Source organism: Canis lupus, chromosome 17, assembly GCF_003254725.2.
Source record: "Canis lupus dingo isolate Sandy chromosome 17, ASM325472v2, whole genome shotgun sequence".
NCBI lineage: Eukaryota > Metazoa > Chordata > Mammalia > Carnivora > Canidae > Canis > Canis lupus.
In genome coordinates, this window is record NC_064259.1 from 57,616,892 (window position 1) to 57,635,992 (window position 19,101).

The window sequence follows — 19,101 nt, forward strand, 5'->3', positions numbered from 1 at the left end:
TGGATGAATGAATGAATGAATGATACACAGCCATCATCTACCATTTTGTTGTTGTTACTGGGTATCATGTAAAAAGAGCTTGTATCTGAGACAATGATAAAATGAATGATGCCAAGGAGAATCATAGGTTGAAGATTACAGATCAGTAGATCTTGGACTTCTAATGGGGCAAGGTAGAAATCTGATCTCAGATCTGCGGATTTTCTTAATGTACGGATAGAAGTAGCTATACTGTTAGCCTGTGTGAACAGTCCTTATTCTTGTGCCTTGGCTATCACTGCCCTGCTACCATCGTGGCAACATACCTGTGTTTAGGCTTTAGACCAAACATTTCATGGTCGAACCTTTGGTTCATCTTTTTCTCCAAAAAATTGTTTATTAGTGATTGACCACAAATCTTCGAAAGAAAATAATTAAATCGAGAAGAGAGTAACACATCAAAAGGATATCCATAGTCTGCTACACGATTGAGGATCCAAGCCCCTCTCCTGGTGCTGAGGAAAACCTGGGGCATGGGAAAAAAATTATTTGCTTTTGCCATCCTCTGCTCATAATCCTTTAATAGCACCTCACTCCCTTCAAGATTAAGTTCAAACTCCGTCTTTTTAGTCCCTGCACAATCTTTTTTTAATTTCTTGCAATTTCCTTTTGAAACACTAAGTATACAATTAAATTAGCACATTCACTAACCAAGAATCTTTCTCTGAACCACCACTGCATTTGTTTAATGTCATTATGCCTCCTTGAAAAGTCACCTAATCTCTTAATTCTCCAAAGCCTTTTTAAGATCAGATCAAGTGTGCCTCCTCCCTAAGACACCACTGACTGTTTTACATGACAATTTTCTCTCCATCCTCTGAGCTTCTCTAGCATTTACCACTTGTCCAACTTATTTGTTTTTTTTTTTTTAACTTATTTGTTTTTTGTCCAACTTATTTAAAATCAAGAAGCAGTAGAGTGGAAAGCAACTGGACATCATTTAATCTAAAACCCTTACAGTCTTTTTTGCTTTTGACATTATTTGCATTACCTAAAAAAACCCACTATTTATCATTTATATTGCTATTAAACTTTTTACACTCTTATTTCTGTCCTGCAAATGTGCTTCCTCCAGGGTGGGAGGTACAGCATACATGTCTTTTAGTCTCCCCAACACATCATCATCATTACTTCCATTGATTGAGAATTGTGGCCTGCAAGTCACTATGCCAGGTCCTTTATCTATATTCTTATTTAATCAATGTAACAACCTCTTAAAGTAGATATTATTATCCTCATTTAACAATGAGAGGCATGAAGACGATGAATAACTTGCCTGAGATCATACAGTTAGTATGTGGCAGAGTTGAATTTCCAACCCAGGTCTGACAACCCCAAAGCTTGTGCTTGAAGAAATGTTTCATTGATTATTTAATGGAAAAACTGCAGATCACTAGTAAAACAACAGGAAACCGATCAGTCTTTATGTGTCCTCTGCTGGCTAAAGTCCACGTTCAGAGCTGATAAAGTTTTGACATTCAACTACCTGGTGAAAGTGTCCCTTTCCATTCAAAACTCTCAGGATACAGTTTCCAGGATTGTAAGGTATAACACCTGCTTTATAGTCTTTTGCGTAAGCTCTCATATAAAAAAGTGATCAGTCTACAGAGGGATAATAATGTACTTCATTCATACATTCTCACTGAGGGTAACCGTATATACTTTGATGATTAAGCTGTTTTACATGTCACAGTTGAAAGAGCATGCATGGTCTCAGGAACACACAGCTTTGTGTGCAGTCTGTATAACTTCTGTTATATAAATATGTGAATAATATAAATGCTCAGAGTCTCAATTAAAAGATTCCCTATGTATAAAGTAGTGACAATAATACATCACAAGGCTGTTGTGAGAATTAAATAGTGTTTTTGCAAAGGGTGGAACATATAGTAAACATTCAATAAATGCTTAATGGCTATCATCATACTTCTCAATTCAGTTTTCCATCTGTACCTAATTTTAAGCAAACACTGTATTTACAAATCCAGATTTATAGGAAAAAAATGTAAGATTGTTTTGTATGTCTTCTAGAACTTTACAAAAGCATTATACCACAAAACTTATTATACCAAAACTTCCCTGATATGCTGAAACTTTTAGGTCCATTAAAATTTTTTTGATCTACAAACAACTTCTAATAAATACAATTTAATATATAAAGCAAAAAGTTAGAACCTGGTAATTGTGTTTCTTTGGCTTGCATTAGTGGTGTGCTGGTGTTGCCCCTGCCATGCAGACATGGTTGTGCTGTGTGTTGTCCCCAGGCTTTCTCAGACACAGCCACATATCTCCACCTACTCTGGATGCTTTGTTCTTTCTTTTTTTTAAGATTTTATTTATTTATTCATAGAGACACAGAGAGAGAGGCAGAGACACAGGCAGAGGGAGAAGCAGGCTCCATGCAGAGAGCCTGACGTGGGACTCGATCCAGGGTCTCCAGGATCACGCCCTGGGCTGTAGGCAGCACTAAACTGCTGCGCCACCCACCGGGTCTGCCCTGGATGCTTTGTTCTTTAGCAATCTAGAGTTCTCCCTGCATGGAAGGCTCAGCTTCCTTATAACTGACCATTCGATAAGCCAGTGATATTAATGTTAAAGATATTAAGGTGATATTAAAGCCAGTGACTCATGCTTTGGGTCACCATAAACATACCTTGCACACTCTTTTATCATAACACCCATACAAATTTTTACCCTTTTTTGTTTATATACCTATTTTCTGATAAAACTTGTTGAATTAATTTATGAAGTAATATATGAAATTACTTTTGTAGCGACAGATGGGGACAATACTGAGAAGAAGTGCTATTGAATGGAGTTTCTGGGTAAATCATTTAACAAAGTTGTGGCATTAAACTCCCATTTAAAAACATTTAAAACATATTTGCGAAGGAACACAGCTTAATTAAAGTTGCTGGAAAACGACCAGACACTTACCTATTGCCAATAAAGTTATTCAGTAAAGACATGAATAACAAGATATAACAATGACATGTCTTTTTCTGGGAATTTATAATGAAGACATTTTCTTCCCAGTTCAAAATCTATGATGCAAGAAAACAAAACAAAACAAAAAACCTCTAGGACATAGAAATTGCTTAAGTATGAATGTCATTCTGTTACCTAACTGTATGTAAAGGCTGGGGTGAACTCCTTGCACATGTGCATGCTACAGCATGGATGCTTTTCATACGTATATCCATGTTCTTTGGAAAGATTAGACTGTTTCCATTTTCAATTGGGGAGTGAAAAGGAAAATCCTATGAGTGCAAAGTCTTCCACTAAACCAGTGTGCTTTCCTTCACATAAGAGTGTGGCACTTCTGGTGGCCTAAACAGGAGCATTCTGAATGCTGCGTTCAACCAAGCAACTGCTTGGTCTTCAAAGTCAGAGGCATACTCAGAAGAGACAGCTGATTGGGATCCTTGGGATTATTTAGTGTGAGGTCAACTGAATGATGGGAATCTAACAGGGAACACTGGCTCCGTCATATCATCATCATAATGTTGCCAACTGAAGCAACAGAGCCAAGCCCTGTTTGCCATTAGCACTGATGGACTACGTGTGGAGGTATCCGTACTCTATGGTGGGTCCACATACAGCTTCCTTGGTGAAGCAAAGTAAATAATTAACTGATTCAAACCTGCTTGGCTGTGTGGCAAATTTCCACAGCCAGATCCCCTCCAGAATTCCCAATGCCAATTATAATGACTCTCTTTCCAGCAAAAATCTCTGGATTCTTATAGTCTCGGCTATGGAAGTACTGTCCTTTGAATTTCTCAATTCCTGAAAGAGAAGGGAAAATAATTATTGGACAAGGTTTGTCTGCTCTCATTTGTCAAACCATTCATTTTGCTGGCATTGTGTAGAGTTTAAGCACACATCTCCAGATAGTCTCCCTTTACTCAACTGCACACTTGCCTTTCTGAATACTTTTGCCTATTTTCTTTTCTCACAGTCTCAGAGCAGAACCTTGTGACTTTCTTATCATGAATAGCCTGCTTACCTCAGGATCTGTTTGTATTTTGGACTTGTAGACTCTCAAATCCACACTGCTGCAGAAAATATACTTTATCTTTTGTTTTTTCATCTTTAAATACCTACTCCCATTTCAATTGGAGTATATATGTTTTCATATACTCTAGAGTATACAGAGTGCTTTTTTTCAAAATGAAAATCTAGGTCAAAGACTATAATTAAATTCTTTATGTTTTCATTTCTTCCTTAGAAACTCAATCTTTGTTTCCTTGATTGCTGAAAAAGTCCTTATTCAACCTAATATGGATCAATTCCATGTTTTCTTTTGATCTTAGAAAAACTAAGGTTGTTTTGAAACCAAAGATAGAGCCCTCTAATTGTTCTCTGGTCTCCAAAATGAATGTTATTTCTATTTCCCAAATGGCAGTAATCAAAGTTATCCCAACATCTTTCAGAGGAACATGTAGAATTAGGATTAGCCTTATCTGTAGGTAGGAATCACTCAAGCCACAATCCTCCCATTCCTCAGAGATCAGGTCACAGGCATGGTTCAAGGGTCTCCTTCCTTGTAGGCTACTCACCAGGAAAGCTTTCCAAGGGTAAGTGAGCATTGGTGTGATGGCCAGTGCAAACCATGACTCCATCAAAAACATGTACCTCCTTTTTGCCTTCAGATTCTGTAACTACCTCCCATTGGCCTGACGTGGAGAAATCAGGCTGCTTCTTCACACTGCACACAGTGGTCTGAAAAGAAAAGTGATAGCTATAGGAGACTAACCACAGCCAATACAGTGGACATCTTCCTTGACATAACTCTCTTTGCAGAGTGTTACACAAGGCTGATATCACATAATAGAGCCCATGTAGGGATATTTGATTTTCATATTCCACACATAAGAACTTTTTGGTCTGGCTGTGGTCAGAGTGAGAAAACTCCCATGAAGTAGGTTAAATAAAATAGTTGGCAGGTTAACATTGCACTCTCCTCTGCTTTTACAAGTGTGCAAACTACTAGTTCTCTTAGACCATGCCCTAAGATGTCATGTGACACTTGAACAGAAAGAACTTGGACTTCTGTGCTTCTAAGACCTTCCATGCACTAAATGCCTATTCCTCTCCTGACCCCTGGACATCTTCTTACCTCAAGTTCTGTTTTCACTGTCTAGTCTTAAACTTGTGACTGAGTCATAGGACTCTTTCTCTTAGAGTATAGAAACATCCCAGTGGCTCATATTTTATGAAAATGAACCTCTCTTTGGCTCCCTTAATGCCCATTTTACAAGTAATTATAAAGAAAGAGGCTGCAAGATAGGATAGTCAGTGGTATAATTTTTAGGTTTTAAAAAATGCATTATTCTGTCCAGCCTAAGGAAACATTAGGAATATGTTCCTATGTAGTTCTAGGGTCTCTGGCTATAATGTCTTGGTGGACTCGGAGATACCACTTCTGTATACCCTAGTCATCCTGCAGTATTTACAGTTCTTCTCCATAATATTCTTGCTTTTACACAGGTTCATGTCTCTGTGTGGATCATCCTTTTATTCCTTCTTCATTTGGCAGATTCCTACTTACCTTTCAACATTTAGCTTATGTATTATCTCTTCTAAGAAAACTTCCCTTGGGCCTATTGTCTCATGCCCTGATGAGTTAAGCACCCTTCCTCTGAGCTAACAATATATAAATCACTGGGCATTTATTACCCTGTGACTCTTTACTTTTTTTGGTTAAATTTATGCAAAATTTTTTATTTTTATATCTCCTAACCATGCTATGAAGTTGGCTTTTTTTGTTTTTATATCTCCATTGACTAGTGTGGTAACAAACTTGTTAAATGTGTTTAAACAAGTAAAAGGAAGTCACTGAGCTATAAATTACTTACTGTGGAAGTTGTTACTGGATATTACCAATTTATTATCATTGTTAAATAGAAAAAACCATGATTTAGCAGAATGATCAGAAGGTAGAAGGTATGGTATATTTGAAAATTGCTAAGAAATCCTAATAGTTCTCATCACAAGGGGAAAAAAAGGGTAGAATATTTAGGCTTTTTTGCCAGCTGTCATAAATATCTGTTCTTCTATGGCCATGGTTAAAGATGATGGAAAATTATGGAAGACTTAACAACATAAAGAAAGCATTGGAGTGATCTAATATAATCATCTTGTTTTACAAACAAGAAAACAAGAGTCATCAAAGTTGAGGAATTTACTTGTCTGAAATCACAAGTTGATTAGTCGTAGAGCAAAGACTAGAACTCAAGTTTTTGTTCCCCAATTCAATGTTCTTCCCCCTACACAAGACTTAACTTCTTGGCTTCCTCAATAACTACCCAATAACTACCTCACTGGGTTATTATCACATAAAAATAATGCATTGGCAAGTACTTCAAAAAGCATAAAAGGGCTAAGCAGTAGCAGACAAGTTGTGGTGGATTCAGAAGTTTTAAGTTCCCATACCCCAAATGAATGAGAACATAAAATAGTGAAGGGGAATAAAGAGGAAAGGAGAAAAAAAATGAGTGGGAAATATCAGAGAGGGAGACAGAACATGAGAGGCTCCTAACTCTGGGAAACGAACAAGGGGTGGTGGAAAGGGAGGTGGGCGGGGGGTGCCTGTGACTGGGTGATGGGCACTGAGGGGGGCACTTGATGGGATGAGCACTGGGTGTTATGCTATATGTTGGCAAATTGAACTCCAATAAAAATAAAAAATAAAAAGTTCCCATACCTATCAATTACCCTCTCTAACTGGGAAAACACTTCCCCTCATTTATTTTATTGCAATCGAATAGTATAGTATAGTATAAAGTGAAGGAATGAAAATATTCTGGCGGTTGGCTTCTAGGATCTGTAGCTAAAATATAGAAAATGGATGCCTGGGTGGCTCAGCGGTTGGGCGCCTGCCTTCGGTTCAGGTCTGATCCCACGATGTGGGATCAAGTCCCACATCAGACTCCCTGCAAGGAGCCTGCTACTCCCTCTGCCTCTCTCTCTCAGTCTGTGTCTATCATGAATAAACAGATAAATCTTAAAAAAAAAAAAAGGAAAGAAAAGAAAATGGACCTTTCCATGAATATATTTCAGGCACACAGAAGATAAAAAAATGGAGTCTTTGTCTGGATAGGATAGATACATGGGCATATTAAATCACTCTTTACATGTAAGCCCCGATCAATGAAGCCATATTATTCATTTATTTGACAAACAACTTTGAACACACACACCCACAATATTCCCTACCTTCAATTGAATATACTTTAGAAGATCAAATTCTTTCGCATACATCCTAAAATATTCAAGGACCTGGGAGTTATGCATGAAGTTGGGATAATGATCTGGGATGGGATAGTCACTGAAGCACATCATCTCCTTAGATGTGTTGATGATCACTGATTTGTAAATACTGGCCCTTCCTTCTTCAGGATTTTCCTGCATTAAATAAGAAGCATACATAGCAACCTGAGAATTAACTTCACAGTTTATAAACAGTCAATAAACATTTGAAAAACTTTTCTGAAAGAAATACCAATTTAAAAAAGTTATACACACACACACACATCCCTCCACATCTCCCAATATTTGTGCCCTTGTGTAGTCTCTTCCCCCTTGAATCTGAGTTGTCTTTGTGACTTGGTTTTGACCAACAGCATGTAGTTGGAATGATACCAAATAGCTTTCAAGAGAGTCCTAAGTAGTCTTATGGCTTCTGCCCTCTGTCTCTTAGGTTGATCTGGTAGAAATCAGCAGCTATGTAAGAAGTCCAACCACCTTAAGCTACCATTCTGTAAGCCCAAGTCAGACAAATGAAGAGCATGTTTGAGATACAGAGATGTGCAGCCAGCCCCCAGAAATTCCATTTATCCCAGCTGAAGTTCTAAACATGTGAACAAAGAAACCATAGCAGATGTACAGTCTCAGTAGTCACTTAATTGCAATGACATAAGATTCCAAGTGAGAACTGCTCATCTGAATAATAGTCTTACAAATATTTTATATATTTCAACACCTCGTTGAGTTTCAAGGTTCATCATACACTGGTGAGACTGCTCTCCAGGAAACATTATACTAACTCCTATTCTCTCCAGCATACGTTGCCATGTCACCTCATTTTTACTCATTTAAAAGACTGTTAGTCGGTGTTAGAACAAACAGAAACTTATGAAATGGGAATGTATGCTGGAGAGTGTAGTTAGTACAATGTTTTCTGGAGAGCAATGTCGCAAGTATATGAAAACCCCTGAAATTTACTCAGCCTTTTTAAGAAAAATTCAGCATAGTAGACAAAGTTATGTTAAATGCTATTAAAGATTGCATTATTTATAGAAAAGAAATAAGCTAAATGCCTGTGATATTGTGACTTATAAGAAATATATGTTTGGTCATTCAGACAACCAAAATGTATCTTTCCTATGTATTTGGTCTTTGTATACATTTTGCATATTTTTGTGGACTTGCCCGTAGTTCCTGACTCTTAGCTCCCCAAACCCTTGGAGTTTCCTATGTGTTAAGAATGATAAAGATGTCTTTTGTTGTGTTAATGAGGTGACTTTAGGAAACTACTTAAGGATAGGGACTGATTGCCAAAGGAGCCAACCAAGGGGCACCTGAGTGGCTCAGTCAGTTAAGTATGCAACTCTTGATTTTTGGCTCAGGTCATAATCTCAGGGTTGTGAGATTGAGTCCCGCACTGGACTCCAGCTGAGTGGGGAGTCCACTTGAGATTCTTTCTCTCCCTCTCCTTCTGCCCCTCCTCACCATACATATGCTCTCTCTCCTCTCTCTCTCTCTCTCTCTCTCTCTCAAAAAAAAAAAAAAAAGGGGGAGCCAACCAAGTGATTAGAGGGCTGGAACTTTCAGTTACCCCACCCCGAACTTTGGGGAGGAGAGAGAGGCTGGAAGTTGAATAAACTGTCAAGGCCATGATTTAATAATGTCATCAACCATGCCTACATAATGAAGCCTTGATAAAAACTGGAAAACATGGAGTTCAAGGAACTTCCAGGTTGGTGAAGCTGAGGAGATATGAAGAAAGTAGGGCACTCCGAAAGAGCACAGAAGCTCTGTCCCCTGTCCCCATACTTTGTCCTATGTATGCATTTCTTCCATTTGGCTGCTGAGTTACATCCTTTTATAATAAACTGGTAATCTAGTGAGTAAATGGGTTTTTCTGAGTGCCGTGAGCCACTCTAGCAAATTAATCAAACCCAAGGAGGGTGCTGTGGGAACCTCTGATTTATAGCTGGTTAGTCAGAAGTACAAGTTACAACCTGAATTTGTGACTGGTAACTAAAGTCGGGTCTGGGGATAGGGGTTCAAGTGGGTGGCCCCTTCACAACTTTAAACTTTAAAAGTACATATTATTGTTTCTTCATTAGAAAAATCCCTATCTTTCATTCCAGAATCACATCAAATGGCACTTCTTTGGAGAAGACTTACCTGTTTTTCCCCACAGAGTCAGATGTCCCATTCGTGTTCAAGCTCTCAAAGGCAACTTAAACCTAACACTGTATTATGACTGTGAGGTACCCGACGATGGGATATATATCTTGTTCTTCTCTGTGTCTCTACCATCTGTATAGTAGCTGATAATATATTGGGTGTTCAATAAATGCTTTGAAATGAATTAATGACTAAACTATGGAAAATGAATTTGGAGATACAAAAACTATAATTTTCAAATCTATGTAGGAACACTGAAAAAGACATATAACTTCTCATAAAAAAGTAATAGTACAAAGTTAAATTCACATTCTCATCACCAAATATATAAAATATGTCTGCATGGGGCAATTGTATACTACCTATGTTCACCCATGTTTATATACTTATATGTTGTATAACCTCTATTCTGTCAGCTGGTTCTGCTTACATTTTTAAAATTTTAAGTCAATAGAACTTGAAAATAGGAAAAACAAGTTCATTTATTAAGGAGGTAGTATCTTTCTTTTGTTTTTGTTGAAATGTTGTTTATAGAACACCCGTTCATGATTTAAAATGAGGAGTCTTCTTGAGACCCTTTCTCTCCCTCTCCTTCTGCCCCTCCTCACCATACATATACTCTCCTTCTCTCTAGCAAACTTAGAGAAAAATTTCTTCAATTTGATTTTAAAAATCTACAAAATACCTACAGCTAAACATCATAACTTAATAGTGATAAAATGGACAATTTTTCCCTTAAAATTAGGAACAAGACAAAGATGTCCTCTCTTACCATTCCTGTTCAACATGTAGAAATCCTAGTTGGTATAATAAGACAAGAAAAGGAATAGTGGCTGTACCAGATTGCATTTCCACCAACAAAGCAAGAGGGTTCCCCTTTCTCCACATCTTCACCAATATCTATTATTTCTTGTGTTGTTGTTTTAGTCATTCTGATAGGTGTGAGGTGATATCTCATTGTAGTTTTGATTTGTATTTCCTTGATGATCAGTGATGTTGAGCATCTTTTCATGTGTCTGTAGGTCTTCTTTGGAAAAATGTCTATTTGTGTCTCCAGCCCACTTTTTAATTGGATTATTTGCTTTTGGGGTGTTGAGTTTAATAAGTTCTTTATAGGTTTTTGGATACTCCCCCTTTATCAGATATGTCATTTGCAAATATCTTCTCCCATTCTGTAGGCTGCTTTTTATTTTGTTGATTGTTTCCTTTGCTGAACAGAAGCTTTATTATTTTGATGAAGTTCTCATAGTTTATTTTTGCTTTTGTTTCCTTGCTTTAGGAGACACATCTAGAAAGAAGTTGCTATGGCCATTGTAAAAAATGTTGCTGCTTGTGTTCTCCTCTAGGATTTTTATGGTTTCATGTTTCATGTTTCACGTTTCTGAATTTATTTTTATGTCTAATGTAAGAAAGTGGTCCAGTTTCATTCTTTTGCATGTTGCTGTCCAATTTCCCCAACACCATTTGTTAAAGAGACTTTTTTTTTCCTTTGGATATCCTTTCCTACCTTGTCAAAGACTAATTGGCCGTATAGTTGTGGGTTTCTTTGTGGGTTTTCTATTCTGTTCTATTGATCTATATGTTTATTTTTGTGCCAGGACTATACTGTTTTGATTACTACAGCTTTGTAATATAACTTGAAGTCTGGAATTGTGATGTTTCCAACTTTGCTTTGCTTTTTCAAGGTTGCTTTGGCTATTTGGGGAAAATAGTATGGAGGTTCCTCAAAAAGTTAAAAATAGAACTACCCTATGACCCATCAATTGCACTACTAGGTTTTTACCCAAATACAAAAATACTAATTCAAAGAGATACATGCACCCCAATGTTTATAGCAGCATTGTCTACAATAGCCAAACTATGCAAGTGTCCATCAACTGATGAATGGATAAAGAAGATGTGGTATATATACATACAATGGAATATTAGAATATTACTCAGCCATAAAAAAGAACAAAATCTTGCCATTTGCAACAACATGGATAGAACTCTAGTTCTAAGCAAATAAATCAGTCAGAGAAAGACAAATACCATGTAATTTTATTTATACATGGAATTTAAGGAACAAAACAAATAAGCAAAGAAAAAAAAAAGAGAGACAGACTCTTAACTATAGAGAACAAACTAATGGTTTGGTAACTGATGGTTACCAAAAGGGGAGGTGGGTAGGAGAATAGGTGAAATAGGTATTGGGGATAGGAGTGCATTTGTTGTGATGAGCACTGTGTTTTATGGAAGTGTTGAATCACTATATTGTATACCTAAAATATTACACTGTATGTTAACTAACTGAAATTTAAATAAAAACAAGCTAACTAGTAAAGTGGCATTAAAGCCCTCCCCAAAAGGAAAGGAAATAAAAGTATACAGATTGGGATGAAGAAATAAAATTATTTTTAGTCACAGATGACACGTTTATGTAGAAAATCCCAAAGAATTTAAAACAACAACAACAACCTGGAACTAATAAGCAAGTATAGCAGGGTTGCAAGATACAAAGTTAACTTTAAGGTATAAAGTTAATTGCTTTCCTATATACCAGAAATGAACAATTAGATTTAAATTTTTTTAAACACCATTTACAATAATACCCCCAAAATGAAATATTTATGCATATAAATTTAATAAAATATGTATAGGATTTATATGCAGAAACTATAAAACACAGACGAAAAAAATCAAGGATCTAAATAAATAGAAAGAGATTCTGTGCTTATAGATAGAAGGAATCAACATTATTAAGATGTCAGTTCTTCCCAACATGTTTTTAGCTATTAGCAACTTGATTCTAAAGTTTATATGGAAAGACAAAAGGCCTAGAAAAGGCAGCTTTGACCTTAAGTATGTATTGCGCATAGTGACTTTCAAAAAGTACAGTATAGCAAGGGGGGAAAAAAGAAGAGTGACTTTACAGTGGTAAAACATGACAAAAACCGTCTCAAGCCAGGTCATCGAGGTTAATATCAATAGTGAAAAGTCATATTTATAGTACTACTGAGATGATGAGAATGGCACTGTATCTCTATGGTCTTCTGCCCCCAAATCCATAACCCCAGTCTAACCATGATAAAAACATCAGAAAAATCCCAACTGAGGGACATTCTATAAAATAATTAATAATCCTTAAAACTGTCAAGGTCATCAAAAACAAGGAAAGTCTGAGAAATTGTCATAGTCACAAGGAGACATGACAACTGAATGTAATGTGGTATCCTGGATGGGATCCTGATACAGGAAGGGCCATCAGAAAGAAACTGAGCAAACGTGAATAGAATATGGACCTCTAGCTAATAACTATTAGTATTGGTTCATTAATTATGACAAATGTATCATATTAATAAAAAAACGTTGAGAGGGAAAACTGGGTGTCATGTATTTCGGGATTCTGTACTATCTTCCTAATAATTCTGTAAGTCTAAAACTGTTCTGAAATTAAAAGTTTATTTAAACATATTTGCACATAACACATTTCTTAAAGAAATTAAAATGAATGAGGGGCAGGCTCATTTTGGAACTAAGATGTTTATGGGGGTAAGAGTAGATATGTTCCTACCTTCTGAAATTTATTTCATTCATTTATTCAACAGATATTTCTAAAGTCATTCTGTAATAAAAACACTATTTAATTTGTCCTTGCCTTCCAGAGGTTCAAAATTGAGTATAAGGAGTAGAACCACACTTTGTAGAGCAGGTCTGTTGGAGTCACGGAGCTAAATGAATCACAGATTTTAGCCCTGTAGCAAAACTCATATATTTATATTCTTTTTCACAGTACTGACACAGCAAAGTGTTTTCTTGTGTCAATAAAAACCATCAAGCTCTTCCAAATACTTGATTGGATCCCAGGTAGTGTTTACCACTGTGTCAACTCACTGCTTTTTATAAAAGAGAATAGGAGCAGAACAGTATTGGGTCAGAAAGTGGAAAAAGAAGCTGCTGCTCCTGGGTTTTAAATTTTCCTACAATCAATTAATAATTCTGCCCTGTACAAATGCACCTTGCTTGTATTTCCTGCCTGAGCACATGATTCACACATTTGAGCAGGAAATTCATACAAGAAAAGAGAACAGGGGCAGTGTTGCTCTTCTGTTCCTTTGACAGACTCAGAATTCCATGGGACAGAAGCTTTAGGACTGTTCTCAACCTTGTCTGCACATTAGAATAATCTAAAATAAACAGTAACATAATGCCTCATCCCCATCCTAGAGGCCCCATTTTAATTGCTCCTTGTCTAATATGCAGACAAAGTTGAGATCTGCTGGTAAGAGGTAGTGTGCAGGCCCCGGAAAGCTCAGGGCATCAGAGCTCATCCCATCAACCTCAAAGTCTTTTCTCCACACATTCTCAGCAAAACTGCAGAATGTTTGAGGACAGTGGCAGGAGTTTATCTATGTCAACAGCATCTAACAAAGTCCAAAGTCCAGTAAACTGGTACTGATTTTGCATGTTATCCTCATTTATCAACTGGGAGAGCTGGGTTTAAAAACTATAGGGCAAAAGTCTCTATATCAGCTGCACAGGGGACATTAGTAATAAAGAGCTTTACTGGTACCACAAGCCAATCACACCAGAATTTCTGGATGGACTAACATTATTATTTGTTAAAATTCCCCCAGGTGATCCTTTAAAGTATGGCCAGTGCTGAGAACCACTGCTCTCCACCCTCTTCTAAGTGGTTTTGCATTTATTTGTTTGTTTGTTTTTTTTAGAAGGGAGAGAGTTAATAAGAATTTTTAAAAACCTAGTCACCTGCTTAATTTATATTGCATTTTGTTTTCATTTTATCTTTTAAATTAACATGCCACATCTTATATTATCCTGTATCCACTTCATATATTTTCTTGTATATGCTCTGTTTTCCAAAGATTTTGTTTTTAAGTAAGCTCTACACCTGACGTGGAGTTCAAACTTACAACTATGAGATCAAGAGTCACACACTCCACTGACTGAGGCAGCCAGGTGCCCCCTAACATATACTCTTTAGAGCTTTTTTTTGTTTTTAAGACTTTTTTATTTATTTATTTATTCATGAGATACACAGAGAGAGGGAGAGAGAGGCAGAGACACAGGCAGAGGGAGAAGCAGGCTCCACGCAGGGAGCCCGACATGGGACTCAATCCTGGGACTCCAGGATCACACCCTGGGCCAAAGGCAGGCGCTAAACCGCTGAGCCACCAAGGGATCCCCATCTTTAGAGCTTTACTACTGGGAAAGTAGTTCTCACATCAGCAGCATTGGTGTAACCTAGGGGTTTATCAGAAATTCAGAATCTTAGCAGCACTCCAGATTGAGGAATCAGGATGTATATTTTGGCAACATTACCAGTGATTCCTATGTATATTAAGGTCTGAGAAGCTCTGTTTTGGTATGCTTTAAGGATTTTAAAAATTCAGGTTGATTACAGAATTAAAAAAAATATTTTCCAGCATTAAATACTTATTAAATCCTCAGCATTCATAAAGGGTTTATCATGTTAAAGTTCTTTCACTCATAAAGTAATATTAAAGTATGAAAAGTCAAATGGTATGTTTCACATTAACACTACTTTCCACTGTCACTCTGATGTGTTCACGAGGAGACAAGAACTAACTGAAATCAATGTCTTGAGAACTTATAATTATTATTATTTATAAAGACCTCAAATAACAAACCAGGGGGTGGTAGAGCAGCAGATCTCAGAGGAAGTTCTTTTTATTTTTTAAGATTTTATTTATTTATTCATGAGAGACAGAGAGAGAGAGAGAGAGAGAGAGAGAGAGAGGCAGAGACAGGCAGAGGGAGAGGCAGCCTCCATGCAGGGAGCCCGATGGAGGACTCGATCCCAGGTCCCCAGGATCACGCCCTGGGCTGAAGGCGGCGCTAAACCGCTGAGCCACCCAGGCTGCCCCTCAGAGGAAATTCTTAAGGAACACAGCATCAGCACATAACATGTTTAATCCAAAATTAATGGATGTTTATATACCTCAGGATCCACATTGTGTAACTGTGGAATATGTGAGAATGAAGGTCTCTATTTCCACAAGGATTCTAAGCAGCCCCTCAAGACATTTGGCCTCTTGAGGATTTATTTATAAAACATAAATATATTTGGCACCTAACACATGTCAGACATCACATTTGACTCTAGAAATACAGGAGTGTAGTTGTACACATGTGTATGTATGTATATAGATGTGTGTAAAATATATTACGTATGATATATAATATAATGGACACAGATGTAGTCTGTCTTAACAGAAATCAGAACGTCATGACAAAATATAGCTTATTGATTTTCAAAGAAGCAGTTCATATGGTGTTGAAATTTTGCCAAGTGGATATTCAGGAAAAAAAATCCCATTTTTAACAGAGAACAAGTTTAAACCGTTTTGCAGTCAAAAAACCAGAAACCTGATACTCAGGTAGAACGGGGACTTGAACTGATTTCACTGGCTGATCAGTTTTTGGCAAACCTGGCTAGGACACTTTCTAGAGACACCAAATGCACGGGCCATACCCCAGGCCTACGGAATAATAATAATGACAGAGATGCCTGGGTGGCTCAGTGGTTGAACAAGTCTTCCTGCTTTTGGCTCAGGTCGTGATCTCAGGATCCCAGGACTGAGTCCTGCATCAGTCTCCCCCTGCCTATGGCTCTGTCCTCTCTGAGTCTCTCATGAATAAAAAAACCAAAATCTTAAAAAAAATAACTATGACATGTGGCACTTGCTGTACACTTGGCACTGTTATTAGTGATAGACATAATTATCCATTCACTTACTCCCTGCAGTAACTCTATGAGGTGAGTGCTATTATTATCTCCTTAAAGAACACAGAGATCTAATTATATTCCCCAAGGTCACACTGCTCTTAGGTACAGACCTGGGATTTGAACCCAGACTGTGCTCTTAACCTCTATACTATGTTGTGACTAGATTTCAAAAGTATAATTTTATATTAATTACCAAACACTAATTAACAGCCTTTTCAGTTCATGCCCCAGATGAGGCATGGGGGTACTGCCAGGAGGTATTCACTCTAGGACTGAGTAAGGACTACTGTCAAATAGAGTTTGTTCCCCTCAACAGAGCCAAGTTGCAAAAGGACTGTCATGGTATTCAACTAGGGATGCTATGAAGCCATTTATGTAATTTTAAACAGAGAGTGAGTGCACGAGTGTGAGGGGCAGAGGGAAGAGAGAGAAAATCTCAAGCAGACTCTGCGCTGAGCACAGAGCCAATGTGGGGCCCCATCTCATGACCCTAAGATCATGACCTAAGCCGAAATCAAGAGTCAGACGCTCACCTGACTGAACCACCCATGCGCTCGGCTAGAAGGCATTTTTAAGTGGCTGAGCAATGCTATATTCATTTGTACAGAACACAAAACACATCTGAATACCTTAATACCACTCACTGGTTTAGAAAACGAGTTTAAAAGCAAACCCAATGAATGCCTGCCACTTTGAAGTTCAATAAAGGAGGTTGGTATTCTTTGGCATATAATTAGCTTAATCATCTTTTAAGTAGATGATACCTAAACTCAGGAACAAGTCGCAGGGCTGGATGTATGTATTAATAACTCAACTTTAAAACTGAATAAATACAAGGACAAGAAGTACCAGTTGCAGGTGCCCTCTGCCCTCTTCTGAAGACAGGCCCTGGAATAATACCAATTTGATTTTTCAAGGGAAAGAAAAGTTCAAAGCAAAGAAGGCAGCCAGATTTTATATTCTATTCAAGGACAGGATTATTATAGAATTATTTAAATTGAACCAGAATTCAAAGAAAGGAAGAAAAAGAGAGAGAGAGAAGGAAGAGTGAGAGAGAGGGAGGTAGGGAGAGAGGCAGGAGAAAAGAGAAGACCAGAAGGTCAGAGAGAACTGAAAAGGAGGAATCCCTAGAAGGAGTTGTAAGCAAGTATTCTAGACACTAACTAATGCAGACCAGGAGCAACCACTCTAAATTTTCTAACCACTTTACATTTTCTAATGTTTGTTATCTTGTTACACTCTGCCCTCCCCCCAAGATTGTTTACCCTCTTTTAGATAGCAGCAAAACTCATTAAGTGAAAATGATCACTGTGCCATTTTCATTTTCACAGATATCAGTAAAGGACAAACAAGGGATATCTGTGCCCCATTTTGCTGCTAGCCTAGGGAAAGAAAAACCTGAACAGAACCTGAGGTGATGGCTCTGAGAAGAGGTCAGCAGGCTCAATTCTAGCAAATTTGATCACTGTTAAGCCCATCATATTTCCTGACACAAGATAAAATATCTCATTGTTGGAGGAAGTCATCAAGAGGACATGACCACCAGTTGACTGGCAAGCTGGACTCGCAATTGGAGGCTCCTCACCCGTCCCCTGCTCTTGGGCACATCTCCATCAGTGAATTCCACCTGTGGGTAATCAAACCAGTGCTGAAGGGAAGTGTCAATTAGTAACCAGTAAGCCTGTCATCTCTGTAGAGTGGTAATTGTCTATATAAATTTCCTGGAGGGCATAGGAAATAGGATAAGCAATCCCAAACTGCAAATGGCCAGTAAAAAAAAAAAAAAAAAAAAAAAAAAAAGATCAATTCATGGTGGATGACAGCACACTACTGAGAACTGAACAAGGTAGTCCCTCCCCATCCATGCAGCTGTGCCCAACACTGCCACCATCTTAGATACCTGGGCCATAGTCCTAGGAATGTACTATGCTGTGCTGGACTTAGCAAATGCCTTTTCCCAGTATATCCCTGACCACTGACTCACAAGATCAATTTTCGTTTACATGGGAGAGGCGACAATGGGTATTTTGAGTGCTTTCCCAAGGTTGCCTACACAGCCCCACAATATTTCATGGGATGCTAGCCTGAGACCTGCCCCGTTTTCCTTCCCCACATCACTAAAATTGATCCATTACAATGATGATATAATGTTGACACGGGAAGATTTGCCTTTGCTGCAGGGCACCCTGAAGGCTTTGCTGGAGCATATGTGAGAGAGACTATAGGCAGTGAATCCATAGAAAATTCATGGTCAAGGAACTATTATAACATTTTTGAGAGTTGTTTGCTTAGGTAAGACTTGTGTTGTTCCAGAAGCTGTGATCGATAAGGTGCAAGCCCACCCAGCCCCTAAGAATATGAACAAGATGCCAGCCTTTCTAAGATTTTGGGGACTTTGGAGGACTTTTATACCCTACCTGGCACAGTGCCCCCATTCCTTTTACAGTCACTTGGTAAAGAAAGGGCACATGTGGAACTGGGGATCAGAGCAGCAAGCTGCCTTTGAAAAGGCCAAAATACTAGTAAAGCAAGTTATGGTTCTGGGTCTCTCCCCAGCAGGACTACTATCTGAATTAGATGCGTCTGTGACTCTGGAATATGTGAACTGGGCACTAGCACTAGAGAGGGAGAGAGTACTCCTAGTATTCTGGTCTCAGCTCTAAAAGACGGCAAAAACCTATCTACCACCGTAGAGCACCAGCTCCTATCAGTATACAAAGGACCCCTCCTGGTTAAGCCTCTCACTGAGGAATAGTGCATTGTGCTAAGAACTTCTCTGCCCTTCAAGGGATGGGATGAGAATACGTTCCATTGACCCACCTCTGCCACAGCTCAGATTCCCTCTGTGATGAAGTGACATGCCTATTTGCAGCAGAGGAGCATCCTATCCACCA

At 38.1% G+C, this 19,101-nt stretch overlaps 1 protein-coding gene across 2 annotated transcripts in view; it reads right to left on the reverse strand.

The window, feature by feature from the left end:
* FMO5 (flavin containing dimethylaniline monoxygenase 5) overlaps positions 1–19,101 on the reverse strand; it is a 32,736-nt gene that overhangs the window by 9,372 nt on the left and 4,263 nt on the right. For both annotated transcript variants that reach the window (XM_025453300.2, XM_025453299.2), the window contains exons 3-6: positions 7,258–7,446; positions 4,599–4,761; positions 3,683–3,825; positions 306–505 (exon numbers count right to left, since the gene is read on the reverse strand). In XM_025453300.2, coding sequence (XP_025309085.1) covers positions 306–505; positions 3,683–3,825; positions 4,599–4,761; positions 7,258–7,446 — 695 coding nt within the window. The remainder of the gene's footprint in view (positions 1–305; positions 506–3,682; positions 3,826–4,598; positions 4,762–7,257; positions 7,447–19,101) is intronic.